We start from the raw sequence: 17,490 nt of genomic DNA, 5'->3' as shown, positions 1-17,490 counted from the left end.
CCTGTTTCCTCTAGTTAATACGTTAACACCTACGTTGATATCACCCACACATGAACCCATTCTTATGGAACCTTCGATCTCCAATGACCACCCAGCGTCACTCGTTTCGTGTCATTAATGTACACATGAGCATTGCATTGATAAGGAAGTTCAAGCATAAAAAGAAGATGTTCATTTAGCATCCCCTATGTAGTGTTTTATATTAATGTTATACTGATAACACATTATATTCTCTCCATTCTCTGTGTGTATTTCCAGTCATGGCACACGAACGATGGAGTCGTCACCTGGACTACCTCATCTCCATACTAGGGTCAAGCATCGGAGCGGGTGCTTTTACCAAGTTTCCCTATCTATGCATGCGTAACGGCGGAGGTACGTGTCTTAATGGACACCATCATTTGGAGAAATAGTTTGTGCTGAAAGCTAGTTTCATTATAATTTTATTCAAGACAATTTGTTCAGTAAACAAGCATATTCAGAAACCTGATCCTCATTAAAATGGACACATAGTTTAGGTCTGCTTAGGTGTTACATTCAGAAAAGGATGAACTCAGTCGTTTTGGTAATGCTGAAAATACAGTACAAAAAGTAGACTTCTTCCTACGCTTCTTTCCATTTTTCGTGAAGGTGCATATGTTATGGTCTTCGTCTTCTTCACCATTATTGCTGCCACTCCCTGTGTATTCCTTGAAATGGCAGTGGGTCAGTTTTCTCAAGGAGGACTCATCAAAGTCTGGAACCTTTGTCCGCCTTTTAAAGGTAGAACACGGTAATTCCTGTTGCAAAAAATGTCTGAGATTTATTACTGCAACAACTTATATTTATCATGACGTATGAATGGAGTATGTTTGTAGGGTACATGGGAGTCAGGAATATGGAATGTTGACTTTCAGCGTTAAAGTACAAGGCAAACATGGCCTAGATGTCATGTTAAACTGTTGAACAATGTATGAAATGATATAGCACTCCCGTCAAAACCGTATCACGGCTTATCTACCTTTTACTCTATTTTACACTATTTAGAAATAGGTTTTATGGGGTTTTTTTAAAGTTTCTCAAAGGATATTATAACGCTTTGGTTTCTGGTGTTATCCAAGTTTCGTATCTCTTACAAGGTAGGCAGGAGTGTTCTTTCGCATACCGTTTGTCTGCAAATCATTTTCACTCCACCACAAAAAGACTCATGGCGAGAGAAAGAAGACCCGCAAGCTCTCTGCTTTAAAAACAACTGTGTCTGAGTCAACACGTGACCCGAAAAGGATTTAGCAACCGATGCCAATCATCCTAGTTTAATGTCATTCGTAACACTTTCAAATGGTCCCCGGAAACTAGGATTTCCAATGGCATATTGAAAAGATGAAGTCCAAAAATCGCTTTGGCCTTGTTGGTCGGAGGATATTGAGTACAGAGGGTCAAAATCAGGAGAACAGTTCTCAACAATCAAAAGGCAAGTCATGTGGAAATAGCAGAGAGAATAAAAGGAAAATTAAGTTAATGTTATCACTGAGTGCACCCTTCTTTTGAAATGTTCATCAGTCTATATTTGAAACACTTTTCATATCGACTCCAGCAATTTTGTAGTATGTATGCATATCGTGGCAACTCACACTCGATGTGTTTCGTTTAGGATGAGTTAAATTATCATAAACGAAATATACATGTTGACTGTGAAACAGCAATCCAATTGGCTGGTCTTAAAATTGAAACAGAGGGCTTCCATTTAGCTGCTAGTGACTTTTGAGCAGGACTAGCGACCTTCCACTCCCTGTCAGAAAAATGTGATTCTGTGGACACTGTAGATATGAGTTTGTATACTGGCTGTTGCACTTGCTAATGCAGTTAGTGAATGCCCTTCACTCTAGAGGCTCATCTTAAACGATATGGTGGCATGACTCGTTGCTTCTATTGCCTCCTTCTTCATGTCTGTTTCACGACGCTAAGGTGCACCCGAGTTACCACACGGGACGTGTCCAATTTAGTGGAAAATGACACACATAATATTCTTTGGAAAAGGCTTTTGTACAACCTAGGGGTCCTTCGAACGTCCTTCCATAAAACCAGATTATCCTTTTATTATTGCATTTTCTTTGACGGCAGTATGATTTGCAAGAGTAAACCAAATCGTGAGAACTATGCAGGCCTTGCTTTGTCTTCGGCACAAAAGAAAGCTGCTGAGTTCTCTTATTCTTCCAAAGTTCTGCAGGTGGGAGAGGGGTACTGATAATAACTATGCAGTATTGTATTTCCATCTGTTAAACACAAAAGAAATAAAAAAAAAGAATATTGTTTTAAAGAAGTAGATAGTTTTGGAAAGCTTGAAGAAATGTGTCTTCAGAACTGATTTGAAGTTCTTGCCGCTGGTGAACAATGAAATTGTCTGGACAATACCTTTCAGTGACGATTACATACAATAACATGTCATTGCGATAAACCACGGGGTTTACACAATTTTCATCTCACTCATTTTACATCCGCTTGTCATTGTTCTCTTCCATGTGCAACAGTAATGAATAGTTCACATAGAACGTTACGGCGCGCACTTCCGTTATTTCTTCACCGCCCAGACTTATCCATATTCTGTTTTTGGGTGCTGGTTACTTTACTTCAAACGTTGTTTTGCACATCCCAGCGCACGGTACGCCTCTCTGTTCAACTACCGTTTCCAGAGAGACCTATTAAAGCATTGAAATGATCTTTACAAATTAGAAACTAATACATATGGTGTTTGTAATAAAACAAATGAAACGCTGTTTGCATACTTAACTCTCACAGCTCTACTGTGAAAACATCTTCTCAACACGATCACAATGAGTAGGGTCGTGTTATTGCGGATAAGGATTAGTCCTTATTAAAGGATTAAAGGGAATCATATATAGTGTTCATGTAATTGTCAGTAATATTTGTATTTTCTGAACATCACAAAGGGTTTGTTCTAAATGTGTTACCCGAACAGATGTGTGATTTCTGAATGCTTTTGACCCGATACTATTTCACTCTTTGAAAACTAAGATTCTTACAGTGTATTTAAAAGTTGATATAGGTATGGCACACACGGTATTTATGAATCTTTTGAAGGTCATGTCCACCTTGCATAATTGTAAACTGCTCTTTTTAATGTTGAATTATTATGGACAGTCAAATATTTCATCAGCAATGGCGCAACGACCAAATCAATCATCCCATGAACTAACTCATTATATGTCCATGCTGTTTTCCTCCATTATATATATATATATATATATATATATATATATATATATATATATATATATATATATATATATATATATATATATATATATATATATATATATATATGTGTGTGTGGTGTGTCCATCGTTGATAATATTGATCAAGAATATTTTTCACAGGTATAGGACTTGGCATTGTAATATCAACTTGGCTATTTCTTTCCTACTACAACGTGATATTCGCCTGGTTCCTGTTCTACATATATAATACGTTCTCCAACACTCTACCCTGGTCTAATTGTGACAATCCATGGAACACACAGGGTTGTATATCTGACGCCAATCCGGCCAGTATGAAACACCTTAACGTCTCAGGCTTTTCTGAAAATGACACTGAAGGAACGTTAAACTTTACTAACAGCGTTGGCCGTATGACTGCCCCAGAGGAGTTCTGGAAGTATGCTTCAAACTCAGTTCTGTTTAGGATATAATTGATTAAGACCAATCTGTTAACCTTGTTGCGGTGAGGATCTTACGTCAAAACTTTCCTCCAACAAAATAATTGGTAGTTCAAGTGTGTAAGTTGCTTTCACTAGGTAACCCTGATTGCCGTGCCACCCGAAAGGGATCCAGTACAGATTCAGTTACGCAGATGCATATATGTATATCAAATATGTAAAATTAACTTTACGTATCACTGCTCTAGGAAATAGTGTTAACTATATTCCACTTGATACTTTAAGTTTCCTTCACTTTATTTTTAAAATTCAGACTATCTTGCTTATCAAGGAAGCGAATTTCATTTGTGCTTCATTTCAGATTCAAAGTGTTAGAAATGACAGATGGCCTAGGTTACCTTGGTAGCATAAGATGGCCTCTAGCTGGATGCTTACTCTCTACACACGTGATCATATACCTGTGCGCGTTCCGAGGGATTAAAGTGTCCGGAAAGGTATGGACGATTTAACAATCTATGAACGTACCCAATACCTTTTAAGTAAACATACTTTCAGTCCCTAGCAACAGGTGTGCAAGAACAAAGACCAGCCCAAATTCAGTTGATTATTTTTTTTGTAGATTGTATACATCACCGTCAGCGTTCCTTTCATCCTCGTCATCATCTTCCTAATCCGGGGATGTCTACTTCCGGGTTCTTTGGACGGGATTTACTTCTACATATACCCGCAATTCTCCAAACTCTTGCAACCCGAAGTACGTTCCTTACATAATTAACATATGCTTGAGGTTCTACAAAGAATCCTTGTTTGTACATTTTATATATGTATTTTAAAATTATTCTTTGCAATGATTTACGCCAGCTAAATTATTGTTTTCAATATTTTTTTATTGCCACAGATATGGATTGAGGCTTGCAGCTACTCTCTGTACTCAATGGGTGTAGCGATGGGATATATTATAACATTGTCTGGACACAATAAATCCAGCAATAACTGTTTCAGGTAAACATATTTGCCTCAAATCCTCCAGGATTGCCTGTGTTAAACACACAAGGAGATCGGACAATCACAGGTAGCATCTGTGTTAAAGTCGTAGCATACGCGTCTAGGATTGTAGAAGTCAAGCGATGTATACGCAACCTGTAACTGAGTTTTGTTGGAAAACATTACTGGTTTGCATAATCTAGAACAGGCATTTTTTTCTCCCAGTTGTAATAAACACAACGTGTTATATACACGTCACATAAAACGGTGCCATAAAGAACAACAACAACAACAACACAAAAAAAAAAGGAAAAAAATGAATGACCCGCAAAGACACCTGACATCAGTCGTGGTTGAGTTACAATCTTAGAAAACCTGGTGGTATCAATTTACTCTGACGTTCTTTCCTGATGCACATGGCGTTTTAGATGAACAGCCTATTACTGAGATTTTACCCACAGAGATGCCATTCTTGTGTGTGCCGTGGACTCGTTGTTGACGGTGTTCATTGGATTTGCCTTCTTTGCAATTCTTGGCCACGTTGCGTTCAAAAGCGGAGTAACTGTGGATGCTTTTGAATCGTCGGGTTTGTGAGATATCTATGTTTCTTGAACTGGTATGTACCACACATATATGTTCCACACTTCTTCTACCATGTTTCCTTTAAATAAATATCATGTTGAAATGTGACATGATTCTATTGCTAATATCAGATGCGTACGTATGATCCCCTCTTCGGGTCAATGAGATCAAAAACGAATAAAACGAATTCGTTAAAACGAATATTCAAAAGTGAGTCACCTTCTTGAGTGATGACATGTTAGACTTGAGTGGACTATGGGTTGGTATCTTGTATGGACTACATATTGTAGAGTGTAGGTTGTGTTGTTAATTTTCTGTGATAATATGAATCATTGATGTAGCCTAGTGGTTAAAGCGTTCGTTCAACACGCCGAATATATCTGAAAATTTTGCTGTCGAAATATTGCTGGAATATTACTAAAAGTGAAACAACACTCACTCACTAACTCGAACTTGTGACAAATTCTATCCTTCAATGCCATCACGGTTTACTACAACTTTTACAATATGTCAGCTTCTATCTCATACTGCCTCTCTTCTGTTTTTCTTTTCAGGATTCGACTTTGCATTCATCGTCTTCCCTGACATCCTGACTTACCTCCCTTTACCACAGTTATGGTCTGTGCTGACATATGTTATGCTGATGACCCTTCAGATAGACACAATGGTACATGAAGTAGACAGATAAATGCATAGATTGTCATCCCGACATACCGATTCCAAACTGATTTCATAAAAAGCACGAAGGGACAGATCCTAAGAAACAGCTGGCCAGGAAATCTGTCACATAGGTATTTTGTTTGCTGAAGCATGAAGTTTCATCTCTGTCCATGAATGAACGGGCGCCACATTAGGCCCAATTATCTCATGCCTATATGCAAGCCTACCAAAGAAAGAATTCCGACTGTGCAGAAAAACGCAGAAATGCCTACATTAATCGTGGAAGTAGCAGCACAGCAAAAATAACTTCGTTTCCGTTTTTGCGGAAACCTGAAGTTAACTGAAACTCAACGGACTGTTGGAAAGTGGGTAACGGATACCGTGCGGAAACTCTTAGAAAGTGGGTAATTGTAAGTTTCCGTTATTGCGGAAACTCAATGTAAACGAACGGAAACTCACTGGATTCTAGGTGGAAACTTAAGTTTCAATCCAGTTTCCGCGTTGCGGAAACCAAGTTATTTTTGCTGTGCAACATAACTTTGAAAACAACTTTTAATTTATGCAATTACATATATATGTTTTCCGTTAGTATAATTAGATTCGATATCAATAATTTATGTTGCATGATGCAACTGAAGGTCACACTGAGGCAGTTCACATATATTACGTGAAGATAGCGCAACATTAACTCATTACGACTTTACTATTTAGGTACCAACCCTTGAGCTACTGACAGAAGCAATTTGGGATATATTTCCAAATATGACGAGGTGGCGCTTTCTTGTCGTTGGTGGAATTCTCTTGAGCAACTTCCTGATGGGCGTCGTTTATGTTACACAGGTATAATTCATGGACACTTACCTTTATTCTCGAAAGTGTCCCCGCTAAGACATGTCCTAACTACATAGGACATGACTTATGACATCCTAAGACCCTTTCTCGAAACGATCCTGTCCCTGTCCAAAGTTGAGTAACAGATAGCGACCTCTTTAGTAGGTGAGACAGAAAATACACTTATTAAGTTCACCTAAATATTACCCATAATACATTGCTTGAAAAGGGCATGTGTAAGGGCAGCTACGATCTCGCTACCAGACAAATGGTAAGACTAGAAATCGAAGTAAAAGGTTTGAAAGTGGAGAAATTCAGCCTTTGATGCACTTACTTGATCTAAAAGAAATTGTAATTAATCATAGTTATAATCAAAATTCATACCCTGTATCCAGTAAAATAGAGTGAACGTGTACACGAATAGATCTAAAATATTTTATCAGATCTAAGTATTGTTACATGTTAACATATTCGATATTTTCATCACATCAAATTCATTTATTAAACTAGGTCATAACATTTGTCGTCAGATTTTGAAAGTCTGCCAAAAAGAGAATTACTTTTGATTATTGATATTTTTAATAATTATCATGACTTTCATTATGCGTCATCTCACAAAGTGAAAATTCACTCAGGAAGTAAACAGGAGTTACTTCCCTTATTGGGTTGGCCTTGACATTGCCATTTCAGAGCACTGTGACAGAAATGAGCGATGTTGTGAATAAAAAGGGATAGAATAGGTAAGAATCAAAATACATCTCTTTTGTAGATGTAAAGAACATGTGTATTGCAACAAGTATGTCTTATTCAATATTGATAAATTGATGATATAAACTCACAAAATCTTCTGAACTGCGTGTTGTAAATTCAACAGTAACTAATTATTCACAACGTCCATATTGGTGAACAAACAAGTACCACACCATGTTGATTTCCTAAGGCCAGGATCCTTTCGAGAATAGGGGCCTTGGTCTTCAGACTTCTCTTACAATCAATCTTGATATGCCGTTTCCACAATGAATCAAGCACCATATACACGATTACATGTGTTACATTTAAATGTTTACAATATGACGTACTGTTAAGTATATACTTTTAGAACGAAACTTGACATAGGACAATCTGGATTGTAGGAAAACATTTGACACAAACCAACGTATACACGATCCCAACATGGGATCCCAACACGTTCAAAAAAAGGAAACTTTGAATAAGAGCACGTTGGTACCTAGTCGCTAAAACGCACCCAACATGAAATGCACGTGCATCATGAAATTGTGCATCACGCCAAGCTGAAGCCTGTGCTTGTATTCTTTAAAAAAACCACATAAACGGAACTTTCCATACATTCTTTCAAGCCACTATGTACGACAAGAGAATGCCAAGACTGACAAAAGCTCAAAGACATACCATCCTCCTTTTACGAGGAGGAGAACCACCGCATGAGGCGTGTCCAGACAGACCATCTTAAACTTACAAAAATACAACAACAAACCGATACAACTTGTGATCGCTTCATGCAGTTGAGACATCTTCATTCACGCACCACAGCAACATCCACAACGACCAACTTCCTTGTGTGACCAACCAGTGCGCAGTCAGCCACAGGAAGTCGGACATTTTGCCTGAAGACCAGTTTGACGTAACGTCTTGACACAACGTCTACAATAGTGTAGACAACGATGGTCGCGGGCAAGATGGATTACAGTTTTGTTCTCAGTGGACTCTTGGTTCCTTCTTAGACGTTCTGATGAAGGTTCACGTGTATGCAGACGTCGGAACGAGCGTTACGCCGATAACTGTGTACAACAGGTTGATTGGTTTGGTGGCAGAAGTGTCATGGTGTGAGCAGGTATCCAGTATAATGACCAGACAGCTCTTGTGCACGTGACAGGTGCATTGGATGGGGTTCGCTATAAAGACGAGATGTTGCAACGGCACGTCGTTCCCTTCATCAACGTCAACGGTGGATCTTTCCAGCATAACAATGCTCAACTTCACGTTGCACGTGTATACTAGGAACGTATCCAGCAAAACAACGTTCAGGTGTTAACATGGCATTTTCGATCACCCTATTTGTCCACCATTGAGCATGGGAATACTCTTGAACGACGCTTGCCCCAGCGTAATCCGTCGCCAGTGTAATCCACCGCCTCAGACACGGCACGCAGCGCTTCAACAAGAGTATCAACTCCCTCAAGAGAACATTCGGCATTTCCTTTCTTCTATGGACCAGATCCTGACATTTTACTCTGAAAATATGGCTTTACCAAACACTGGCTTCAATAATTATGTTTTGGACATTTGTAAAGTGATGATCTTACTGTAATTGAGCAATGATGTATTGCTTCGATCAGTTATATACAGTCAGTAAAAAAACCTCCCAAACAGCATGTCAAGTTTCTTTGTTTGAAGAGTATATATAGTTTTACAAGTGACGTGATGCACGTTGAATACCTATATGTACGTACATGAGTTGTCTACTCAAGATTGTGGTCAAGAGTACATTCATTCTGATCTGAAGTGTGTCAGAGAATCGGGTTATGGACCATTAACTATGGTTTTGGCATGTAGATAGGTAAGAGATTGGCAAATCTGTTCATAAATGGGGCATGATACTTTCGAAAAGCTGTCCCTGTACTGAAATAAATGGCTATGTATCAATATTTCAGGGAGGCATCTACGTTGTGACTCTTGTCGACTGGTTTGCTTGTTTTCCCAGTCTTGCTCTCTATGCCATGCTGGAGTGCGTTGTGGTGGGATGGTGTTACGGTGAGAAGTCTGCTAAGTGCACGAAGTAACGGAAATAATATTACATGATGAAACTGAGTTACATCACCATCTTTAGAGCATGTCATTCTTTCATAATGTTTTTAGTTACCTGTCATCATTTCGTGATATAGTGTCTTTCTTTGTGATGAGTTTTTCGTACCTTGTGATGAGGTTTTCCGTACCCTGTGATGAGTTGTTTCGTACCTTGTGATGAGTTGTTTCGTGCCTTGTGATGAGTTGTTTCGTGCCTTGTGATGTGTTGTTTGGTGCCTTGTGATGTGTTGTTTCGTGCCTTGTGATGTGTTGTTTCGTGCCTTGTGATGAGTTGTTTCGTGCCTTGTGATGAGTTGTTTCGTACCTTGTGATGTGTTGATAAGTTCTTTCACACCCTTGTAAATGCAGGGACAAAGAAACTTCAAAACGACATCAGCATTATGTGTGGGAGAAGCACGCCCAAAATAGTCATGACAGCAATCAAATTCATCTGTCCTGCGTTGCTGATGGTGAGCTACACACACCCATGAAGATAATGTTTCAGTAATAGCATTCGTAACAAATCTAAATCGAGAGCAGTTGCATAAATTATGCATATGCATAATTAATTATTAGAATTTGCTACAAGAAGAACGACCTTTAACGCCCTGCAAAACTATATGTGATGTTTTGTAATGGTACAGATTATCCTTGGCAACACGGTATATTCGTATCGACCTCCGAAGTATGTGGACTACATTTACCCCACATGGGCCACAAGTGTGGGATGGATGATTTCAAGTTTATCCATCCTTCCGTTCCCGATTGTGTTTCTGTGGACAGTGTACAAAACTCCTGGAAATACACTGAAGGAGGTATGCAGGAACACATGACCCGCAGGTCAGAAGTATCTCAAGACCATAACTTCGTTTGAGAATTATCATCTTAGATTTTAGAACGTGTTTTTCCAACAGGTGAGTTCTCGACATTATACTGGCGTCTGAACCACCATAGACCACGTGGGCTATCCTTGACGTTTTCTGAAACATATCCCATAGTTATCGAAAATCGAAGATTCAGGGAATTATCTCCGTTGAAATTCAAATATGCATTTCTACATTTAAATATTCATGCAATTGTAAAGATGACCAATTTTATACCGTTTGAAGAAGAATGTTGATATTCAATTTATGCTTTGAATTTTTCACCAAAGTGTTTCTATTATATATGTGGTCAATCCAAATAACCTTTTGTGTAAAGTTGTTGTGATTAACCGATGCCGAAGACTAATATGTAAAAATTAAATTTCACACCAAGTTCGTTTAAGGTTTTTAGAAGCTAAACGAATACGTTTTAGGGATAACAAGTTGGCTTTGTGATTATATTGTGATCTTTGTGAATTCTCTCACTTTCCGGTACGTGAACATCCTCTAAATAGTAGTAGTAGTAGTAGTAGTAGTAGTAGTAGTAGTAGTAGTAGTAGTAGTAGTAGTAGTAGTAGTTCTTGAGCGTGATAAAACTATACTCAAGGATGGACATGCTTACAGAAAGGTTATTGATATCTTCGGAAAAGGTTGGTTTTGGCGCGTGATTTGAAGGAATTCCATCGAGATGCGGCAGCAAATGGGAAATAACTTCCACCCAAATGTTTTAAATTGCAACTTCATGTATTCGTATTACGTGTATGTATTTGCAGAGGTTGCGGAATTCCCTCCAGCCCAACAGACACTGGCGCCTCCCATCAGAAGAGGGGTCTCCAAGTAATTTGCCTCTTGAACAATCGGTACAGGATGAGCAAGGTGTTTGAGGGCATAGTGTAGAGAATTATTCAAATAACTGCACAGAACTATCAATACAGTAAGTGCAGTAATTCCGGGACTCATTGCGTCTTTCGTCTCAAAATATTTAGAAACGGGATCCCTCACAAACTGGTGTATATTTCGTCGTTAATATCTGTACACACATCATACATGCACAGAAAATGTGCCCTGTGCTGGTCAAATGTGTTTGTGAGTTTGATGTTGTGCATTGCACTTCAGCTATATGGACTCTTTGCTGGAGGGTAATTCAAAAGTCGTTTAATATTTCCAGTACAGACAGACCCGTGAAGGTCCCGGGGTAGAAAAGTCCTTCAGCATCCCATAAAAGGCGACTATGCTTGTCTAACGGGATCGAGTGGTCAGGCTCGCTGACTTGGTTGACACGTGTCATCGGAACCCAATTACGCAGATCGATGCTCGATTGATCACTGGATTGTCTGGTCCAGACTCCATTATTTACAGACCGCCGCCATATAGCTAGAATATTGCTGAGTGCGGCGTAAAACTCACTCACTCACTCACTCCAGTACAGAGATGAATACAGCGGAGCGAAATAAATGTTTGTTGGTTAGGTACGTAAAAAGTTTGTAACACAGAAATAAAAGATATAACCACCTTGTAAGCCACATTGTATTGCGCAGTATTGACTCTCTACAGCATAAGGACACAAACGCAGGATAAACATAAATATGTAGTTTGAACCACAACAAAGTGGAACAGCAAAAGTTCCATCAATATCAGTGAACATTGAATTGCAAAAATATTTCGGCTGGGGTAGTCTAGTGGTTAAAGCGTTCGCTCGTCACGCCGAAGACCCGGGTTCGATTCCCCACATGGGTTCTGGGTGCTGCCCATTATCTGGTGTCCCCCGCCGTGATGTTGCGGGAATTTTGCTAAAAGCAAATTTGGCTCATGAAGATTTACAGAGGTCTTCATGGAATTTATTCTCAAGTTACCATACACGGTAACAGAATGATCAACGATTTTCACAGCATGCCTGAGGTACTGACGAATCATTCCGCAAAGAAATATCCAAACACGCAACATGAAACAAATTTGGCTCATGAAGATTTACAGAGGTCTTCATGGAATTTATTCTCAAGTTACGAACTTACAAACTTTTTGTTCAAATCATTGTTGGTCATGTGTTCCACTTTGAAAATACAAACATCGTTATGTCGAACTTTGATGTGTTGTAACTACGGTTGTTTCGGTGTAGAAGCTTCGTCCCTGCCTCATCCGAATTTACTCATATGCTGTCAATCCTCGTGTAAGTCATTAAGTGCAAGTATCTTTATCTTGTCGCTTTCTGAATGACTGTGCGCTCTTCTATCATGTTCAGTGTAGCCCGCGTACAGGCAAGTAATCATAACATTTCCATGTACCCCGCTGGGAAAGCCGGTACTTCGTGGTAGTTATTCTTTATCTCCAATATCATTGTATTACGTAAGATGTATGGAAATTATCGAAGTTTTGTGTACACAAATTGATGGAAGGGAGATAACTCTAAATCTGTTTTTCTTGCCAACGAGCTCAGGGAACATAAGCAAACAAAGAGGGTACATCAGCCCATGACCCTCTCTTGACCAGTGAACAACTTATAATGTAGACCTCTCCAAATTCAACACCAGTATGTTTGACTGTATTCACAGTATTTTGTTTGATATACACAGACACAGACACAGACAGAGATGACAGAAGCGTACTACTTGAACAATAATTCAAAACCTAAACGAGACTTACCAGTAAGTTGAAGTTTCGTGATAATTCTATGAGTAGAAGTCAGGAACGGAGGAATTAAGTGAGATGATGCGCGCGGATTTGACCTTCAGTTTTTAAAGCTAGTAAGTGGGCACACTAAGAACGGAATTCTTAAGTCCGGGTTGGGAAAGGAGGGCACTTGATTCCTCTGTTCCTGACTTTAACTCATAGAATTATCGTCAAATTATCATCAAACTTCAACTTCCTGGTAAGTCTCGTTTATTTTCAAAATTCTATTTCGTTGACGTCTACATCACTACGTAATCACGTGAGGTTTTAAAGCAGTGAGTCCATGAACATATAAAAGAATAAACAACATACAATGCGTTCATTGTTCACTTCACAAAGTTTACTCAGATAACTTGAAACATCTTAACAAGTTAATAGTTTCATAGTGTAAACTTAACACTTGATAGCATACACCCAGCTTATGAGTCGGTCAGTGTCACATACAGTTCTGTGTTCACACCTACTGCAGACAATACCAGACGTATCCACATGGAAACAGTGTCCTTACTAACAGGTCTGAATGGTTTCTGGTAACTCAAAAATAACTCACTTCTACCCTTCCTTAGGGTTGCTATGGCATTAATGTAACATTGCAAACATTTTAAAACACACAAACTTGAGTCTGTTTCATATTTCTTCAGCACAATAGGTTTCTGGTGAAACCCAGGTTTTGACTCCTTTAACAATTTATGAATATACGCAACACACTGTGCCGCAATGAATTTCAATGAATCTACAGTCAACGAATGTAGTCTGGCATGTCTGTCCAGCTAAAGGTCACATGCAACGTAAAATACAATTTTGCAGATTCTGCTACCTTTCGGTATGCACATACAGAGACAAATCATAAAGAAATCATGCCCATTCAGTCTATAAAGTCTTCGTTTCGAGGGAAGAAAGCCCAAGTACAAAATATTGCACTTTTGAATCGCGATTGTACCCTAATAATTTTGTTTATTTGTTTTTACAAGCAGCAGTGTATATTATATGTCATAAATAAGTGATAATTGTGTTTTAGTTATGTTTGATTTTTTGTTGCATGTGACCTTTAAAATAGCTAATAACATGACTAGTTTAAGTGACAATTGTTTCAATGAGATTGACTCATAACAAGGAAAGGTTTGCAAATGCAACAGTAAAATATTAAAAATCCCAGACCTGCACATGTTTTGGTAATGCTGGTTTACACTCAAATACCCCTTTCACTAGTCTTTTCACAATGGGGTGTTTACCAAAAGCTGAACCATCTGGCATGATAATCACAGATGAAAGTACACTTCGGGCTGTATTAACAACACTGTACCCTACTTTCCGAGCAAGTTCTGCAAGATAGTTAACCCCTAGATTGAAAGGGGCCGAAAGTGGATCACACCCTGAGGAATTACAGAAAACTTCCCAGTCTTTAAGGTAGGTCTGACACTGTTTTTGTGTTGTGGTTCACCAAGCACGGAGGACAAGCTGGGTAGTGTCCTCTGAAAGTCCAGTCTTTTGGAGCTGTCTCCTGGCAAAAGGCAGATTAGGAGTCTGAGAGACTTGTGTAGTGAGTGAACTTTCTCAGGGTAACATGTACTGATGTACTGGAAACAGTATGGGTTGAGCAATCATCATCCTAATAACGACTGGATACCACACTTGGGTCGGCCAGTTGGGTACCACCATCACTGCCGTCGCCCCCTCCCTCTCCAGCTCCTGAAGATTCTGGTGTATCACACATAAAGGAGGAAAACAATGTGATTTCAGTGATGTCCATGGTTGAATCAGACAGTTAACAGCACATGAACCTGGATCTGGTTTAAATGACATGTATGTATCAAATTGATCATTATGTCTTATGGCAAACATATCAATATTAGGGGACAATATCAACATATTAAGAGCTGAGGAGAGCGTTTGTGAATTAAGTTTCCACTCTGTATGTTTTCTAATTTGTCCTGACTCTTGATCAGCTTGATGATTATTTTTCCCTGCAATATGACTTGGTCATCCAAATATCACCTTCAATATATCACTTTCTTTTGTGATTGTATTACATTCATTGGAATGAGAGATGTTCATATTGTTCAGACATACTACAGATGTCATACTATCAGACAACATTCTCACATGCTTATTTTTCAAATCTGACTGAAATGCCTCCAATGCTAATAAAACTGCTCTAAGCTCCAAGTAATTGATGTGGTGACTTTTCTCCATTTCAGTCCAGCTGTCACCTGCTCTAACAGTCCCACACCGCTCCCCAGCCTAGAGTCAGAGTGACATTATATGAATCCATCACATTGCCAATCCACCACTCAAGTTCAGTTCTACAGCCAGAGTCTAATGACATTTTAGCTTTAGCATAACATCCTGAGCCTATAACAAAGTGGTCCGTACATTAACCCAGGAAAGCTACTAGTGAGTTAGCCAATAACCTGTGCAAGCTCTCTGATAGTTATTCTATCTCTTAGTAACAGCTGGCTACATGTCATCTTGACACGCTCTGCTTTCATGAGTGTCAACTTCACCGTCATGTTAACTGAATCAGTTTCAAATTCTAAAAATTCAACAGTTTGCTTTGGATGGAACATAGATTCCTCTGGGTGAATTGAAAACCCCAATTGTTTAAACATTTGCAGTTTCTAGGACGATATCAATACAGTCATTTTCAGATTCACCTTGCAGGTGCATGTCATCAATGTAACCTGTTGATTAGTGGCCTCTGTGTCTAAAATGTGCAAACACTGGCTTCATAAGTTTAGTAAATGTCCTTGGACAGCATGTTAAACCATTAGTGAAGCAAACAAATAGATAAAAGTGCCCATTCCACTCAAACGTAAGGTATGTTTAATGTTCAGTGGCAATCGGACAGAACTAGTTGGCATCTTTCAAATCAATTGATGCCATTCAACAATTTTTTGTGACCAGTTTCAAATCAAACTGTTGTGTTTCCATTTTGAAATAATGATACTTGACACTTTTATTCAATGGTTTCAAATCGAGAATCATGCGATAACTTTAGTCTCGCTTTTCTCTTAAAAAGATGTTGGATATAAAATCACCTTTTTCTTTACCAGTGATTTTTATAACCTTCTTGCCAAGTATTTTTTTTATTTCAGTTTCAATAATACATTCTTCAAATTCAGAGAACCGTAAATTTGGTGGATTCAAACTCGTTGAGGGTTCATTATGGAATTCAGCATGCATGCCAGTTACTGTGTCAAGGATCTCTGGGTCATTTGTCAACTTTTCCCATTGATCGACATAATTTGCAAGTTGGCCGCCTAGAAATTTCGATAAATTTGTTTCACCACAGCGTTTCAGATCATTGATATCTTTATGAATGCTAAGGACACTGAACTTATCAGCAGGTGTGTCTATTGTTGACCGTTTGTCATCTTTGGTCGGAACTTCTGTGGACGTTTCCGATGTGGGGGGTTCCCTCCTTGACGAAAATCCCGTTGTTTTTTGAGGGACGAGTAGTCTCCCTTATACTGTGACTCGGGCATGTACTGCGCTTTGGAGACTTTTGATCCACGTCTGTTTGTTTGTTCCAATAACGTCCTTCATTTCCTTTTGAAGATCGTTTCCAAGTAAGACAGCAGTGATAGGGCGATCAGAATTACACAGACTTTTATAATCTTGATGTAAAGCAGGTCTCATGAGTTTTCTTCTCCTCAAAGACAGATCATACTGAACTGAACTCAGCATAGTCATAGCATCAGTTACATGAGTTACAAGCATGTCCATTTCTTCAGGTTTCGGTTTGGAGTACAACTCATTCAAGCAATAGGACAGGTTTGTCCCCACTGATTCACAAGTTGTTTTTGTAATATTCTGCGTGCGAATGTCTTGGTGCTTATGATTATTTGAGAGCGATTTTCATATGGGTCCATTCACTCTCGGGGTTCGTATGAACTCTGTATTTCCTGGTCGGATATCTTTGTTCATTTTATATTTCAGGATTTTCTGATCGAGACGTTTGTCCGACCATTTGTTAATCACACTAGCCATTTTGGCAATCACGTCTGACCGCGTCTGAACACATTCAAGCTCTTGATCCACTTCAGCGAGAACGTCAGATTTGCTAAGTTTCATAGTGATTTCGCCAGATCGGGATCTAGATTTAACGAGCGTTTCAGCGCCCGTCGCTGGATTCACAGCTCCCTTCTCGACATTCTTCACTTGCACTGTCGGAAGATTCAGTGTCTTATCGAGCATAGTTGTTCGACTTGTTGTAACTGTCATTAGCAGTTCGATTCCGTGTATAACTACAGGATGGTTGATGGGCCTTCTTCCAAACAGGACTCATGTCCTTCATAGAACATGCAGCTTTATCATGTTGCTCGCCCATCGCCGCTTGCATAGTTTTCAGGGTTTCAACAACCTCACTTGTTGGCACTGGTTTCGCCACTTTGCCAAATGATGTTTTTGTTTGGCTTTGTTCAATGTTAGAGTTAGAGGCGCCAT

The 17,490-nt window shown here is 39.1% G+C and overlaps 1 protein-coding gene across 1 annotated transcript; it reads left to right on the top strand.

Annotated features, from left to right (window-relative positions):
* The first annotated feature begins 260 nt into the window (after positions 1-260).
* On the top strand, positions 261-11,261 carry LOC137255386 (sodium- and chloride-dependent glycine transporter 1-like). The gene is made up of 13 exons (XM_067792829.1): positions 261-375; positions 631-762; positions 3,375-3,651; positions 4,014-4,146; positions 4,272-4,406; positions 4,551-4,654; positions 5,098-5,222; positions 5,773-5,885; positions 6,590-6,718; positions 9,382-9,481; positions 9,884-9,984; positions 10,159-10,329; positions 11,151-11,261. The coding sequence occupies exons 1-13, from the start codon at positions 261-263 to the stop codon at positions 11,259-11,261; spliced, it is 1,746 nt and encodes a 581-aa protein (XP_067648930.1).
* The last annotated feature ends 6,229 nt before the right edge of the window (positions 11,262-17,490 follow it).

Source organism: Haliotis asinina, chromosome 11, assembly GCF_037392515.1.
Source record: "Haliotis asinina isolate JCU_RB_2024 chromosome 11, JCU_Hal_asi_v2, whole genome shotgun sequence".
NCBI classification, from domain to species: Eukaryota; Metazoa; Mollusca; class Gastropoda; order Lepetellida; family Haliotidae; genus Haliotis; species Haliotis asinina.
Note: the sequence above shows the minus strand (reverse complement) of the source record. Positions and strands in the feature narration are given on the sequence as shown.